General features: G+C 45.4%; 1 protein-coding gene across 8 annotated transcripts in view; it reads left to right on the top strand.

Annotated features, from left to right (window-relative positions):
* The first annotated feature begins 5368 nt into the window (after nt 1-5368).
* Nucleotides 5369-13731, top strand: part of Rprd2 (regulation of nuclear pre-mRNA domain containing 2) — a 73357-nt gene continuing 64994 nt past the window's right edge. For 2 of the 8 annotated variants that reach the window (XM_050124722.1, XM_050124723.1), the window contains exon 1: nt 5374-7695. In XM_050124722.1, the coding sequence (XP_049980679.1) occupies nt 7491-7695 (205 nt within the window). In that variant the 5' untranslated portion in view covers nt 5374-7490. Of the gene's footprint in view, nt 7696-13731 lie in introns of all 8 variants that reach the window. The other 6 variants (XR_007589090.1, XR_007589089.1, XM_050124725.1 and 3 more) reach the window with 6 other exon arrangements.

Below are 13731 nucleotides of genomic sequence, written 5' to 3' on the forward strand. Positions count from 1 at the left end.
TTTTTTTTTTTTTGAGGTAAGGTCTTCTATACCCAGACAACTCAGCCAGTCTCAGCCTTCTAAGTCCAGGACGACAGGACTGAGCACCAATAATCTTCAAGAAAAGCTTTAATGAGTAACAAGTCAGGAGAGAAGAACACAGGGACGCTGCTAGAACAGTATTTTCTAAAAACGTCCTCATTGAGATGTTAGCAGTGTTCAATAAAGAGGTCCTCGGTGCAGTTGGCAGCGTACACTGCAATCACAGCACTGAGGATCCTGAGGCAGGAGAACTGCCTTGACTTCCAGGCCAGCCTGGGCTATGTAGTGAGATTCCTTCTCAAGAAACAGAAAAACAAAAACAAAGATCCAACTCCCAAATAAAAAGATATCAGTGCTATGAATAAATACATTTTGAAGTAAGGCTAGTTCGAATGCACTTAAACTTTCCAGGTGTGACAGGGCATGATAAATCCTATTTGGGAGACAAAGGCGGGAGGATCTCAAATTCCAAGCTGCATATAGAACCTGAGGCCAGCCTGGGCTACATGAGACCCCTTGTCGAAGAAAACCAAGCTATATATTTAGTTTTTAGGGGTAGTGGGGTAGAGGACAGGGTCTCATTGTGTAGTCCTGCCTTACTTGGAACTGTAAACCTGGCTGGCTTCAAAGAGATACAACAGCCTCTGCCTCCTGAGTAATGGAATTTACCAAGAGCTTCACCGTGAATGGCTGTCTATGGTCTTACCTTTGCAGTTCTGTTAGATAATTTAACAGTTTCAGAGCAAGATTGTTGAATCCCACCAGCCATTGAGGCTAAATCTTCGGGATGGACATGGTGAAGGGCAGCCTTGGTGGTAAAATAGGGACTCAAGAGTAGTGTAAACAGAGGCCCGGGAGATGGCTCCGAGGTTAAGAACACTGGCTGCTCTTCCAGAGGTCCAGAGTTTAATTCTCAACTAGTATCATGGGGGCATATGATGCTCTTCTTTAGTAAGAGACATGTAAACGAGATTAGGAACTTTAGGATGAGCAAATACTTAGTATAAATATTGTGGGGCAGTGGTGGCGCATACCTTTAATCCCCTCACTTGGGAGGCAGAGATAGTCAAATCTCTGAGTTCAAGGTCTACAGAGTGAGCTCCAGGACAGGACAGGCTCCAAAACTACAGAGGAAACCCTATCTCAAAAAACCAAGATAAATAAATATGCCTTTGTATGGCTGTTAGGGGTTCAGTTCATCAGAGCCTGGACCTTCCCTCTGCCATATAGGCCTTAAAATTCCATCTTGGAGTGCTTTCGCACCCTAACACCTTGTTCTCCTCCCACTCTCCTGCCAACTCCACACATCCTCTTTCAGACCTGAACCCCTCCAGCCCCCGCCCCCCGCCGCCGCCAAGCAGGTCTTTGGCAGAAATCACTGGTGTGTGTGGATGAGGGGTTTATGTGTGTTCCAGCCCACCTATGGAAGTCAGAGGACAACTTGCAGTTTTTCTCTTTGTGGGGGTTAAACACATTAGTGATTAACTCCAAGATACCAATAATGTATTTGTTTTGCATTAAGAGATCAAAGCGCTTCCCGCTTGGGGTCATCTAACCAAGAGTAAGTCCAGATTTGAATTCTCTACTTCCATGTTTCCTGTGTCTTTCATCCTGTCTGCCTGTTGAGTGAGTCTGAATCTGTGCCTGCCTGAAGGCTGTTTTGTCACTCTGACTCTTGGCTTTGCTGTCTTTACTGGACAGCTTGAAAAGTGTCACATGGGGAAGGACTGTGGGGTACTTACCAGAAACCTTTAACAGAGTTTAACAAGATGTCATTGACTGCAAAGACCCCAGCCGACCCAGAAAACATTACGATAAACATCACAGTTTTACCATCCAATGTCCAAATGTGTTACATTTATGATGGACATTCATTTTAGAAGATTGCTTTCAGCCTCCATTTTTGCTGCTTTCAGCAACTGAAACACATGCACTATGGATGGTGACTGGGAAGAGCACCCAATTTGAGCTTCCAGCTGTATATTGGCTTAGGACGTAAAAGCCGATCATGGGAAAAACCTAAGACAAGTAAAGTTGGGTGTTACATTCTCATAAAGGCACGTTAAGGAATCTGAGTAGGGGCTGGAGAGATGACTCAGCGGTTAAGAGCATTGCCTGCTCTTCCAAAGGTCCTGAGTTCAATTCCCAGCAACCACATGGTGGCTCACAACCATCTGTAATGAGATCTGGTGCCCTCTTCTGGCCTGCAGACATACAGACAGAATATTGCATACAATAAATAAATAAATAAATATTTTTTTTTAAAAGAAAATATCTCTTACATTCTAAGAGACTGGAATATGGCTGGACCTCACAGCCAGAGTTAATAATACACCTTGAGGTCTCTTAAGACTGATAAGCTACTCAGACTCCTTTTTTTTTTTATTTATTATGTATACAATATTCTGTCTGTGTGTATGCCTGAAGGCCAGAAGAGGGCGCCAGACTTCTTTACAGATGGTTGTGAGCCACCATGTGGTTGCTGGGAATTGAACTCAGGACCTTTGGAAGAGCAGGCAATGCTCTTAACCACTGAGCCATCTCTCCAGCCCCTACTCAGATTCCTTAACGTGCCTTTATGAGAATGTAACACCCAACTTTACTTGTCTTAGGTTTTTCCCATGATCGGCTTTTACGTCCTAAGCCAATATACAGCTGGAAGCTCAAATTGGGTGCTCTTCCCAGTCACCATCCATAGTGCATGTGTTTCAGTTGCTGAAAGCAGCAAAAATGGAGGCTGAAAGCAATCTTCTAAAATGAATGTCCATCATAAATGTAACACATTTGGACATTGGATGGTAAAACTGTGATGTTTATCGTAATGTTTTCTGGGTCGGCTGGGGTCTTTGCAGTCAATGACATCTTGTTAAACTCTGTTAAAGGTTTCTGGTAAGTACCCCACAGTCCTTCCCCATGTGACACTTTTCAAGCTGTCCAGTAAAGACAGCAAAGCCAAGAGTCAGAGTGACAAAACAGCCTTCAGGCAGGCACAGATTCAGACTCACTCAACAGGCAGACAGGATGAAAGACACAGGAAACATGGAAGTAGAGAATTCAAATCTGGACTTACTCTTGGTTAGATGACCCCAAGCGGGAAGCGCTTTGATCTCTTAATGCAAAACAAATACATTATTGGTATCTTGGAGTTAATCACTAATGTGTTTAACCCCCACAAAGAGAAAAACTGCAAGTTGTCCTCTGACTTCCATAGGTGGGCTGGAACACACATAAACCCCTCATCCACACACACCAGTGATTTCTGCCAAAGACCTGCTTGGCGGCGGCGGGGGGCGGGGGCTGGAGGGGTTCAGGTCTGAAAGAGGATGTGTGGAGTTGGCAGGAGAGTGGGAGGAGAACAAGGTGTTAGGGTGCGAAAGCACTCCAAGATGGAATTTTAAGGCCTATATGGCAGAGGGAAGGTCCAGGCTCTGATGAACTGAACCCCTAACAGCCATACAAAGGCATATTTATTTATCTTGGTTTTTTGAGATAGGGTTTCCTCTGTAGTTTTGGAGCCTGTCCTGTCCTGGAGCTCACTCTGTAGACCTTGAACTCAGAGATTTGACTATCTCTGCCTCCCAAGTGAGGGGATTAAAGGTATGCGCCACCACTGCCCCACAATATTTATACTAAGTATTTGCTCATCCTAAAGTTCCTAATCTCGTTTACATGTCTCTTACTAAAGAAGAGCATCATATGCCCCCATGATACTAGTTGAGAATTAAACTCTGGACCTCTGGAAGAGCAGCCAGTGTTCTTAACCTCGGAGCCATCTCCCGGGCCTCTGTTTACACTACTCTTGAGTCCCTATTTTACCACCAAGGCTGCCCTTCACCATGTCCATCCCGAAGATTTAGCCTCAATGGCTGGTGGGATTCAACAATCTTGCTCTGAAACTGTTAAATTATCTAACAGAACTGCAAAGGTAAGACCATAGACAGCCATTCACGGTGAAGCTCTTGGTAAATTCCATTACTCAGGAGGCAGAGGCTGTTGTATCTCTTTGAAGCCAGCCAGGTTTACAGTTCCAAGTAAGGCAGGACTACACAATGAGACCCTGTCCTCTACCCCACTACCCCTAAAAACTAAATATATAGCTTGGTTTTCTTCGACAAGGGGTCTCATGTAGCCCAGGCTGGCCTCAGGTTCTATATGCAGCTTGGAATTTGAGATCCTCCCGCCTTTGTCTCCCAAATAGGATTTATCATGCCCTGTCACACCTGGAAAGTTTAAGTGCATTCGAACTAGCCTTACTTCAAAATGTATTTATTCATAGCACTGATATCTTTTTATTTGGGAGTTGGATCTTTGTTTTTGTTTTTCTGTTTCTTGAGAAGGAATCTCACTACATAGCCCAGGCTGGCCTGGAAGTCAAGGCAGTTCTCCTGCCTCAGGATCCTCAGTGCTGTGATTGCAGTGTACGCTGCCAACTGCACCGAGGACCTCTTTATTGAACACTGCTAACATCTCAATGAGGACGTTTTTAGAAAATACTGTTCTAGCAGCGTCCCTGTGTTCTTCTCTCCTGACTTGTTACTCATTAAAGCTTTTCTTGAAGATTATTGGTGCTCAGTCCTGTCGTCCTGGACTTAGAAGGCTGAGACTGGCTGAGTTGTCTGGGTATAGAAGACCTTACCTCAAAAAAAAAAAAAAGTCAACCAAAAAATTTATTTTCCAAAAAGAGGATGATGAAACTTGTTCTTATTTTATACACACATGCACACACACACACACACACACATATATGACATTTTAAATTCACTTTTGTTATCCCTAGCTAATTTAGAGGAAATCGAAGAAGGAAATTCACTTGACTCATCAATCCAGCAAGTGGTGGGGAGTGGCGGCCAGAGGGTCATCACCATAGTGACTGATGGAGGCCCTCTGGGTAATATCCAAACCTCACTCCGTACTGGAGGCATTGGCCAGCCCTTTATTGTAACTATGCAAGATGGACAGAGAGGTAAGTTATATCTAGTAGACATTTGCTATTTAAAGATATTTTATTTATTCAGTTATTTTTGGTTTCTCTAGACAAGGTTTGTCTATGTAGCCTTGGCTGTCCTGGAACTCACTCTGTAGACCAGGCTGGCCTCGATCTCACAGAAATCCACCTGCCTCTGCCTCTGGTGGGATTACAGGTGCGGGCCACCACCTCTTGGCTTCAAGTATTTCTTTTTAAAAACTGGCTCACACCATTTTTATTCATATACTCAGTCTTTCTCCCTTAGTCCTATTCCATGCCTCTTTATGACTCCTTACTCCCTAATCTACTCGTGATTTGATGCTGATAGTGGTATGCCCAAATCCACAATCCCCGCGAGCCCACAAGGAAACCAAGAGTCCCGTATGTAAGAGCCTTTATTTTAATCAAGTCTGCAAACTCGGTCTCTCTGCATGTCCAACATATTGGAATAACCTACCTGAGAGCCCTGAGCTCAATTAGAATAGGGTTTTATAGTAGTAAAGGTGGGTCTGAGGGTTTTTTGAGGTTTTAAGACCCCTGATTGGCTGACATTTGTATAGGGTTTCCTAGTGACTGTGGGCTGGTAGATGTTTCTATCTGCAGTGGCTGGAACGCCAGGAATTTCCTGTGAATCGTCTGTTCTTGGGTGGGGGTCCCGTGATTTCATCTAGGCATCGTCTCAGGGTAAACAGTTGAGACTCCAGCCTCCACTGAATTTCATCGATGGCCAGAGTCCCATGTGATAAGGGTTGGAGGAAGAACTTCCTTTGGGTGACTTGCCCAGACTTAGATTATCATGGCTGGTCCTCACAATATCAAATCAAGTCGGAGGAATTTTGTTTTTGCCATCATTTCCCCAATCCTAAAACAGTTCTTTGCACAACGACATTAATGAATACTAAATATGAACTTGATGAAACAGTTCCTTGCCGCAAAAAAACCTCTCTTCTAGGGCTGAAGAGATGGCTCAGAGTTTAAGAGCACTGCCTGCTTTTCCAAAGGTCCTGAGTTCAATTCCCAGCAACTACCTGGTGGCTCACAGCCATCTGTAATAGGGTCTGGTGCCCTCTTCTGGCCTGCAGGCATACAGACAGAATATTATATACATAATAAATATTAAAATAATAAACAATAAACAAAAAAACCCTCTCTTCTATTGAGACATAATTAAAATGAAATTGGTCTATTTAGTAGGAATACACGAACCCCTAAATCTTCCCAAAAGATTAACATAGGCAGATGAGATGTAATGGCTAATGAGACTAGGCTAATAAACGCAATATTTAAGACTTGTAAACTATAGTGTTTTACAGAATTGTGAGATTATTATAATCGACCAAAGAAGCCACATCTTGTCAATTACTCCTTCCTCGCCTAGAGAACTTTACAGAGAAATTTTTGTTTCATTTCCTTATTCCCTCTTTCTAGAGTGCTGACGGTCGACTGGCTGTGAATGATATCACCCAAGTCGGGTGTGTAACTCCGTTTAGTCCCGGAGTCTGCGTAGAGAACGGCTAGCGGGACAGGCGCATGCGCACCGCCTACCGCGCCGCACGATGGACGCCAGCCATTTTGTCACCCGTACACCCCCGATTTAGGGGTGCTAGCGGACGCAGCCGCGGCTTCCGGAAAACAGTGGCCACAAAACGGTGTAAATTTCCCAGTCTTCTGCGAGCTAAAGGCTCCAAGGGAGCCACCCCGCTAGGAAGCGGAAGGCAGTGCGGGAGCGCTACGCATCTCCAGCTTCCCCAGTCCCGCATCCCCTTTCCCCAGGTTTTCCTCCCAACCCGCTCGGCGCAGACCTAACGCGCAGGCGCACGAGGGAACGCCGCACCTCTTCAGCGCTCAGGGCTGGGCGACTCTTGCGCGCGCTTCCCCGACGCCTCCCGTGATTGGCCAGATCGCAGGGCCATCAGGGCCTCAAGGGCGAGGAGGAAGCGGAGAGGCGGGGTTAGCGCGCGCGTGCGCGTGCGCGTTGCTTTTGCTGGTCCTCTGCTGCTATTGCGTTGCAAAAAAAAAAAAAAATTTGTGACTCGGGCGCCGTGGGCCTTCTCTGGGGCAGCGAGCCTAGAGGACAGCGTCCCGCCACCCGAGAGACGGTCGGGCGGCGTCGCGCTCCCGATGCCGAGGCCGCCCGGGCTCGCCGGAGTCCGGCCGACGGGATGAGGGAAGGGCCTTGAGAGTTGAGGGCCGTGCGGCTAAACGTGTTGGCTTCGGCCGCCGGGCGTTTGGCAGGGCGTCGCATGGTCCCGGCCGCCGGTTCAAGCACGACCCCCGAACCCTAGTGACAACCCTGGGCCGCCGCAGCCCCGCCTCGGCGCGCGTGGGGGCCGCCCGCGTGCCCCGCTAGTCCTGCCTCCCGGAGAGCCCGGCGCGTGCAGCATCCCCACCCCCTGGCCTCCCTCCCTCCCACGGCTCTCACGCACTCGCACTGATTGTTTTGCCCGCTCCCGCCGCCGTCGCCGCCGCCACAGGACCAGCGGCGCTTGTGCAAACCGGGAAGATGGCGGCCGGCGGCGGCGGAGGCAGCAGTAAGGCCTCCTCCTCGTCGGCCTCGTCCGCCGGGGCCCTGGAGTCCTCGTTGGATCGAAAATTCCAGTCGGTGACCAACACCATGGAATCCATTCAGGGCCTGTCGTCCTGGTGTATAGAGAACAAGAAGCACCACAGCACGATCGTCTACCATTGGATGAAGTGGCTGCGGAGATGTGAGTGTGGGGGCACCGGGAAGGGGGATGCTGGCGAAATGGAGGCTGTGCGGCCCCCGATCCTCGGGGTTTTGCCCGCGGAGCCGCTGCATTCAGTTGGGGTTCCCATTACAGCTCGGGCGCGGGTGCCCCCGAGCCCAGACTCCATTCCTAGGCAGGGTTGCCCTGGTCTGCAGGGGGCTCATTGCTTGGAATTTTTCCGCGGCTCCTTTGGCGTGACCTTGGGCCGTTGGGCCTAGACCCACGGGCGTCCGCGGGTTTCCCTCCCGAGCCTCGGAAGGTGTCCTGTTGATTTTTCTGAGCCTTCACGGAAATCGTAGCGTCCGTTCGTTCCTTCAAGGCCTTGGCGAGTTGGCGATTTCTGGGTTTCCTGGTCGTGGAGCTCTGAGCTGTCCCCTTCCCCGGGACCTGCGGGGCCGTTCAGGGTTTGCTGTCGCCGCGACCCTGGGGCTGTGCCGATCGGGGAAGGGGTCTTCTGGCCGGCGGTGCTGGGAGGAGGTGGCCTTGTGAAGCGGGCTGAGCGCCGACGGGGCTGGGAGGCGGCCACCTGTTTTCCCTTCACCTGTGTGTGTGCTGCAGAAAAGTCAGGCTCGCTGGGAAGCTGTAGTTGGCATCACCGTTGCTACCGAAACAGACACTGTCTCCGGCCACTTCCAGCCACCTGAAGTACATTTTAGAGAACCGAGTTGGTTTGCATAGGCAATCAAAATGGGGCGTGTAGGCTTCTCAGTATTTTTTTATTTTAGCATATACGTTCCCCCCAGTTATAGTTTCTTCTCCCCTTCAACCTGTGGGGCTCTCCCCGCATCGCCGCTTTAGTGTAGAAAAGCGGTCTTCTAAAACTATAGATTGTTAAACTGGGCGTGGTGGCTCACGCCATCTGGAGGCTGAGGCAGGAGGATTGCCACAAGTTTGAAGTTTGGGCTATATAGTAGATTCCAAGCAACCCTAATCCCAGTTCCATACATATTAATTAGAGTTTTAGTTTGCTCTCCCCCTTCTAGCCTCTTGCCCGTGCCACCCATTTAACAGTTTGCTTATTGCACCGCTGTCTTTGCTTCTGGAATAGTTTTGAGTTTACTTGTCTGTGAACAAAATTGAAGGCCCCAAACTTGAAAGCTTTTGTATTTAAAGTTATTGATGGGACAGTTCTTTGAAATACAGTGCTGAGAAGGATACTCAAGAAAAAGACAGATTAGGTAATCTCTTTGACTATTATCAGATCTCTTCATTTATTTCTTGCCAAACTAGAATCTGCAATATTAAATAATGCTATTACCTTCAAAGATTCACATGTTAAGTATCTGCTGCATGCCAGCCATATCCTTAAACCTTTTAATGTACTTTATAATCTAAATTATAACTAAGGAAATTAGGGCTCAGAAATGTGATTTTGCTGAAGGTTACTCAGTAGAATGTATTTAGGATTCGAGTCTGTCATTAACTCTGGAGCAGTGTTGGATGTTTTGGGTCCATCAGTGTAGTAGACAGTGCTGATGTGACGAGATCATCTTCCACCCTGTCTTCAGTTAGGAACAGCCTTCATTTCCTACTGTTGCTCCCTGGTCCTTACACTCTATGCTTATGTCATTTTCAAGAATAAGTTGGTTCCTATCTCTGCTTTGTGGGATCACAAGTGACAATGCTGTTTTTTTCTTAGTCAGCAATGAGACCAGAATTTTTCCTGCTCCTGCTGCTGTTTTGTGTCTGAGCTTATTTCCTTTGTTGGTATGTTGGTACTAAGAGTAGGAGAGCAATATTTCATTTCAAAAGTACATTCTACACAATGTAAATAAAGTTAAATGCATTCTTTTTTTTTTTTTTTTTTAAAAACCTGCTGGAGTGGAATTTAACTTTCTAACATAGCTGAGAATAATTTGTGGACATTCGCATTTACACCTGATGGATTTCTGGCTTACGGAATCTGGGTGCTGAAAAGTAAGACACAAATAGTTTTAGGCCTGCATTATCACTTATTTTTGTGTAGATCTTGACAGAGTTTGGTTGCTAAGTTTGCTTAGACAAAATTGTGAGGTAGGTATCTGGGCATTCCCAATCCCTCCCTGTCCATTTTCCTGATGTCACTTTTGCTTCACCCTTTTCTTTTGACATCAGTTCTTAGTCATTTAGACCTCAGTTAACTTTAAGTGACTGTGCTATAGACGTTCAGGAGATGTCTTCTTTCTTTCATTTTATGAGGCATCTAACCCAGGGCCTCCTGAATTCTGTGCAAACAGTCGCTACCACTAGACTACACACACCTCAAGTCCTCAGAGATGTTTTCACTGTTTCCTCAATCTTAAGATGTGTAGTAATAACAGGCTTTTTTATGCATTGTAATGAAAACAATTAATGAGCAAGCATGCTTTCTGGAGATGGATTCGATAGGCAGGTTTCATTGATTTCATCTAGGTATGTCTGTAACATTTGTTATCTTCTGTCTGAGTTACGCTGGCTGGTTTGATACTGAGTGTGTTGCCCACATTGGTCTCAGCCTCCCTGTTGCTGGTTTATAGTTCACCACCGTGCTTGTTTTCTGACGTGATCTTTCTACGTTATGAACAGATAGTAGGCCTCTACTTTTTTTTTTTCTTTTTTAATGACACGGTCTCTCTCTGTGTAGTCCTGACTGTGCTTGAACTTGCTATGTAGACCAGGCTAGCCTCAATCTAAACAAGATCAGCCTGTTTCTGCCTCTGGAGTGTTGAATTAAAGGAGTGGGCTACCACGCCCAGCTCATGCCTTTTCTTTTTAACCTTCCAGTGATATTGTTGCAGTAGAGTTAAGTTTTTTGTACTGTGGCCCCTCCAAGAGCCTGTGTCACCTGTCGAGCCTTCTTCAGCTCCTGCCACCTTCTCTTGTGGATCTCACTTCAAGTATTACCCTCCTCAGGAAAGCCTTTTCTCATTACCTTCAATTCCTATTGTATCTTTCCTTTCCTTTCCTTTTTTCCCCCTTTCTTTTTTCGTTCAGTTTTTTCAAGGTGGGAACTCATTATCTATCTCTGGCTGGCCTGGAACTCACTATGTAGACCAGGGTAGGCCTCAAACTCACAGAGAAGCCTGGGCTTGCTTGCCATGTCTACCAGGCTGATTTCCAATTCATTGTGATCTGCCTGCCTCTGTTTCCTGAGTGCTAGTATTTAAGGCATTCAGCACCACACCTGGCAGGCTTATCATCTTATTTTCAGCATGCTAAATTACTGTATTTACTTGTTATATCTTTATTACCTATTTTTCTCATTTGTCAGGGTTATGTCTTGTTTGTCCCTATATCCCCAAGCACTTGATATAGATCAGTAAATATTTGCCAAAATAGTATTGCAAAATGAGTAAAAAAAATACTTACTCCTAGCCTGGTTGCACATGCCTGCAGTCCAGTCACTTGGAATTCTGAAACAGGAGAATTACAAGTTTGAGGCCAACCTGAGCTATACAGTCTTAAAACCCCACCCCCAAAAAACTTGAACAATTTTTTAAAATTCCTGATTATGAAAGTGTTTATAATTTAGTGAAACATTAGGGATGGCTTACTTGCTAGGTCAGGATGTATTATATTTTTTTTTCTCCCATTTTAAGTATAAAACAAGAGTCAGTATAGAAAGATAGAAAAACTTTAGAATTAGAGCTGTGTTCAGATCTTAGCTCCATTGATTCATCCTGGGGGTGTACCGTGCAAAGTACTTAAACCATGGCCTTTATCTTTTTTTTTTTTTTTTTTGGTTTTTCGAGACAGGGTTTCTCTATGGTTTCGGAGCCTGTCCTGGAACTAGCTCTTGTAGACCAGGCTGGTCTCGAACTCCCAGAGATCCGTCTGCCTCCCGAGTGCTGGGATTAAAGGCGTGCGCCACCACCGCCTGGCTCATGGCCTTTATTTTAAGAGATAAAGAGATACAGGGAGTATTGTACTCACAGAATTTATGGGCTAAGTTTAAGGAGATAATGCATCTATCTTAGTATAGAATTAACCTACAGAAACATGAATTATTTTCTGCTGAGATCCTTAGCTTTGCTTGGAGTACTGAGGTGGGGTTACCCCTCTGGAAGAGACTTGGATCAACCTCTTAGTGAATTAGAAGGTGGTCTGAACAAAAGGGACAAAAGTAAAACCCTGTTTCCTGAGACCTCTGTTTTATCTTTTAAAAAAATGATTTATTGCTGGAAGCAAGGACCTGATTTTATTTATGCAATCTTAAGTTCACAAGTAAAATATTCACCTTTGCAGGGCAAGTTCTGCACCTAGGAAATTAGCCTAGTGAGACCTGCAGGCCCCAGGCTTTAGAAGCCTTGAACATTTCCTTTATTAGTGAACAATCACAGACCCTCAGTATTTCCTTATCAACTAGGGACGTCTCCAGACCTGAATTCCAGCAGACCTGACACCCTCCCCAATAATAAAGTGGCACCTGGATCAGAAAGCCTGTTTTGCTGTCATTTCTTGAGTCTCTTGTCCCCTCTATTCCTTTTTCTCTTCTAGGTTTATCAGGGACCCCTATTCGTATCCCGCTGGCCGAGATAATTTTTTATTTTTATTCTACATATGTGCCTGCCTTGGGGGGTATATGAGTTGGATTCCCTGGACCTGGAGTTGTGAATGTCGATGTGCATGCTGGGAACTGAACTCAGGTCCTGTATAAGAGCAGTATGCACTCTTAGCCACTCAGACTCAGTCTTTTTTTTTTTTTTTTTTTTTGAGACAGGGTTTCTCTGATAGCTTTGCTGTCCCGGAACTAACTCTTGTAGACCACGCTGGCCTCACTCACAGAGATCTGCCTGCATCTCCCTCCCTAGTGCTGGGATTAAAGGCATGTACCACCACTGCCCATCTCTTATTAATAATAATATTATTATTATTTTATTTTTTGGTTTTTCTAGACAGATTTTCTCTGTAGCTTTTGAGCCTGTCCTGGAACTCGCTCTTGTAGACCAGGCTGGCCTCGAGCTCACAGAGATCCGCCTGCCTCTGCCTCCCGAGTGCTGGGACTGCCCAGCTCCATCCCTTATTTTTAATCATTGAGTGCTTTGATATGTTTTAGGAAACAAAAATGAAAATTTAAATGAGTTCTGCAGGAAAAGTAGAAGTCTTAATTAGCAATCAATTGTAAACAAAAACACTGCATAAGACTTCATTCAGCTATTAAAGAATATATTTTTTTGCATTTATCTGTTTTGAGGCCCAGGGGTATATCCATGCCACAGTGCATGTATGATCAGTCAGAGGACAACTTGTAGGAGTGAGTTCTCTTCCTTCATCCTGTGGGTTCCAGGGATGGAACTCAGCTCATCAGGCTTGATGATCGACTCCTTTCCCACTTGAGCAGTCACACTGACCCTTCAGCCATCTTTAGTTAAAATTACAAAAAATAGAAAGGCAACTAGGTATAGTGGGACTTGCTTTAATCACAGTATTTAAGAAGCAGAGCTAGGAGGATTAAGGCTAATGGAGGACCTGTCTACAGAAGAGAGAAAGGGAAAAAAAGAGGAAAGGAAAAAGTATTTCTATAGTGCAGAAAACTCTAGATAATTTGCTTCTTATTCAAGCCTAGCCCATGTAGATTAGCTAGAATATTGAGGTATTGTGTCTCTTATTTTAATCTTTTAGGTTGGTAGAGGTTTGTTTTGTTTTTGAGCTAGGGTTTCCTGTAGTTCGGCTGACCTTACACTCCTTATCCTCCTGTTTCCAGTGGTGGGATTGATTATATACTATGCCTAGCCTTTAAAAGTATGACATAACCCAGGGATGAACTGTGTGTTGTTGGCTGTCCTGGAACTTATTATGAAGACCAGGAGACTAAACTTAGAGATCCTCCTGCCTCAGCATCCTGAGTGTTGGTATTAAAGATATGCACCTGCAGCACCATGCCCTGAAAACCTAATTTTTTTTTGTTTATGTTTTTAAATTGACATAAGATTGTACATATTTATGAACATATATATATATTTGCTTGTTTGTTTGTTTGTTTGTTTTTTCGAGACAGGGTTTCTCTATGGTTTCGGAGCCTGTCCTGGAACTAGCTCTTGTAGACCAGGCTGGTCT

Source organism: Alexandromys fortis, unplaced genomic scaffold (genome assembly GCF_014885135.2).
Source record: "Alexandromys fortis isolate MF-2015 unplaced genomic scaffold, M_Fortis_MF-2015_v1.1 scaffold_218, whole genome shotgun sequence".
Taxonomy (NCBI): domain Eukaryota; kingdom Metazoa; phylum Chordata; class Mammalia; order Rodentia; family Cricetidae; genus Alexandromys; species Alexandromys fortis.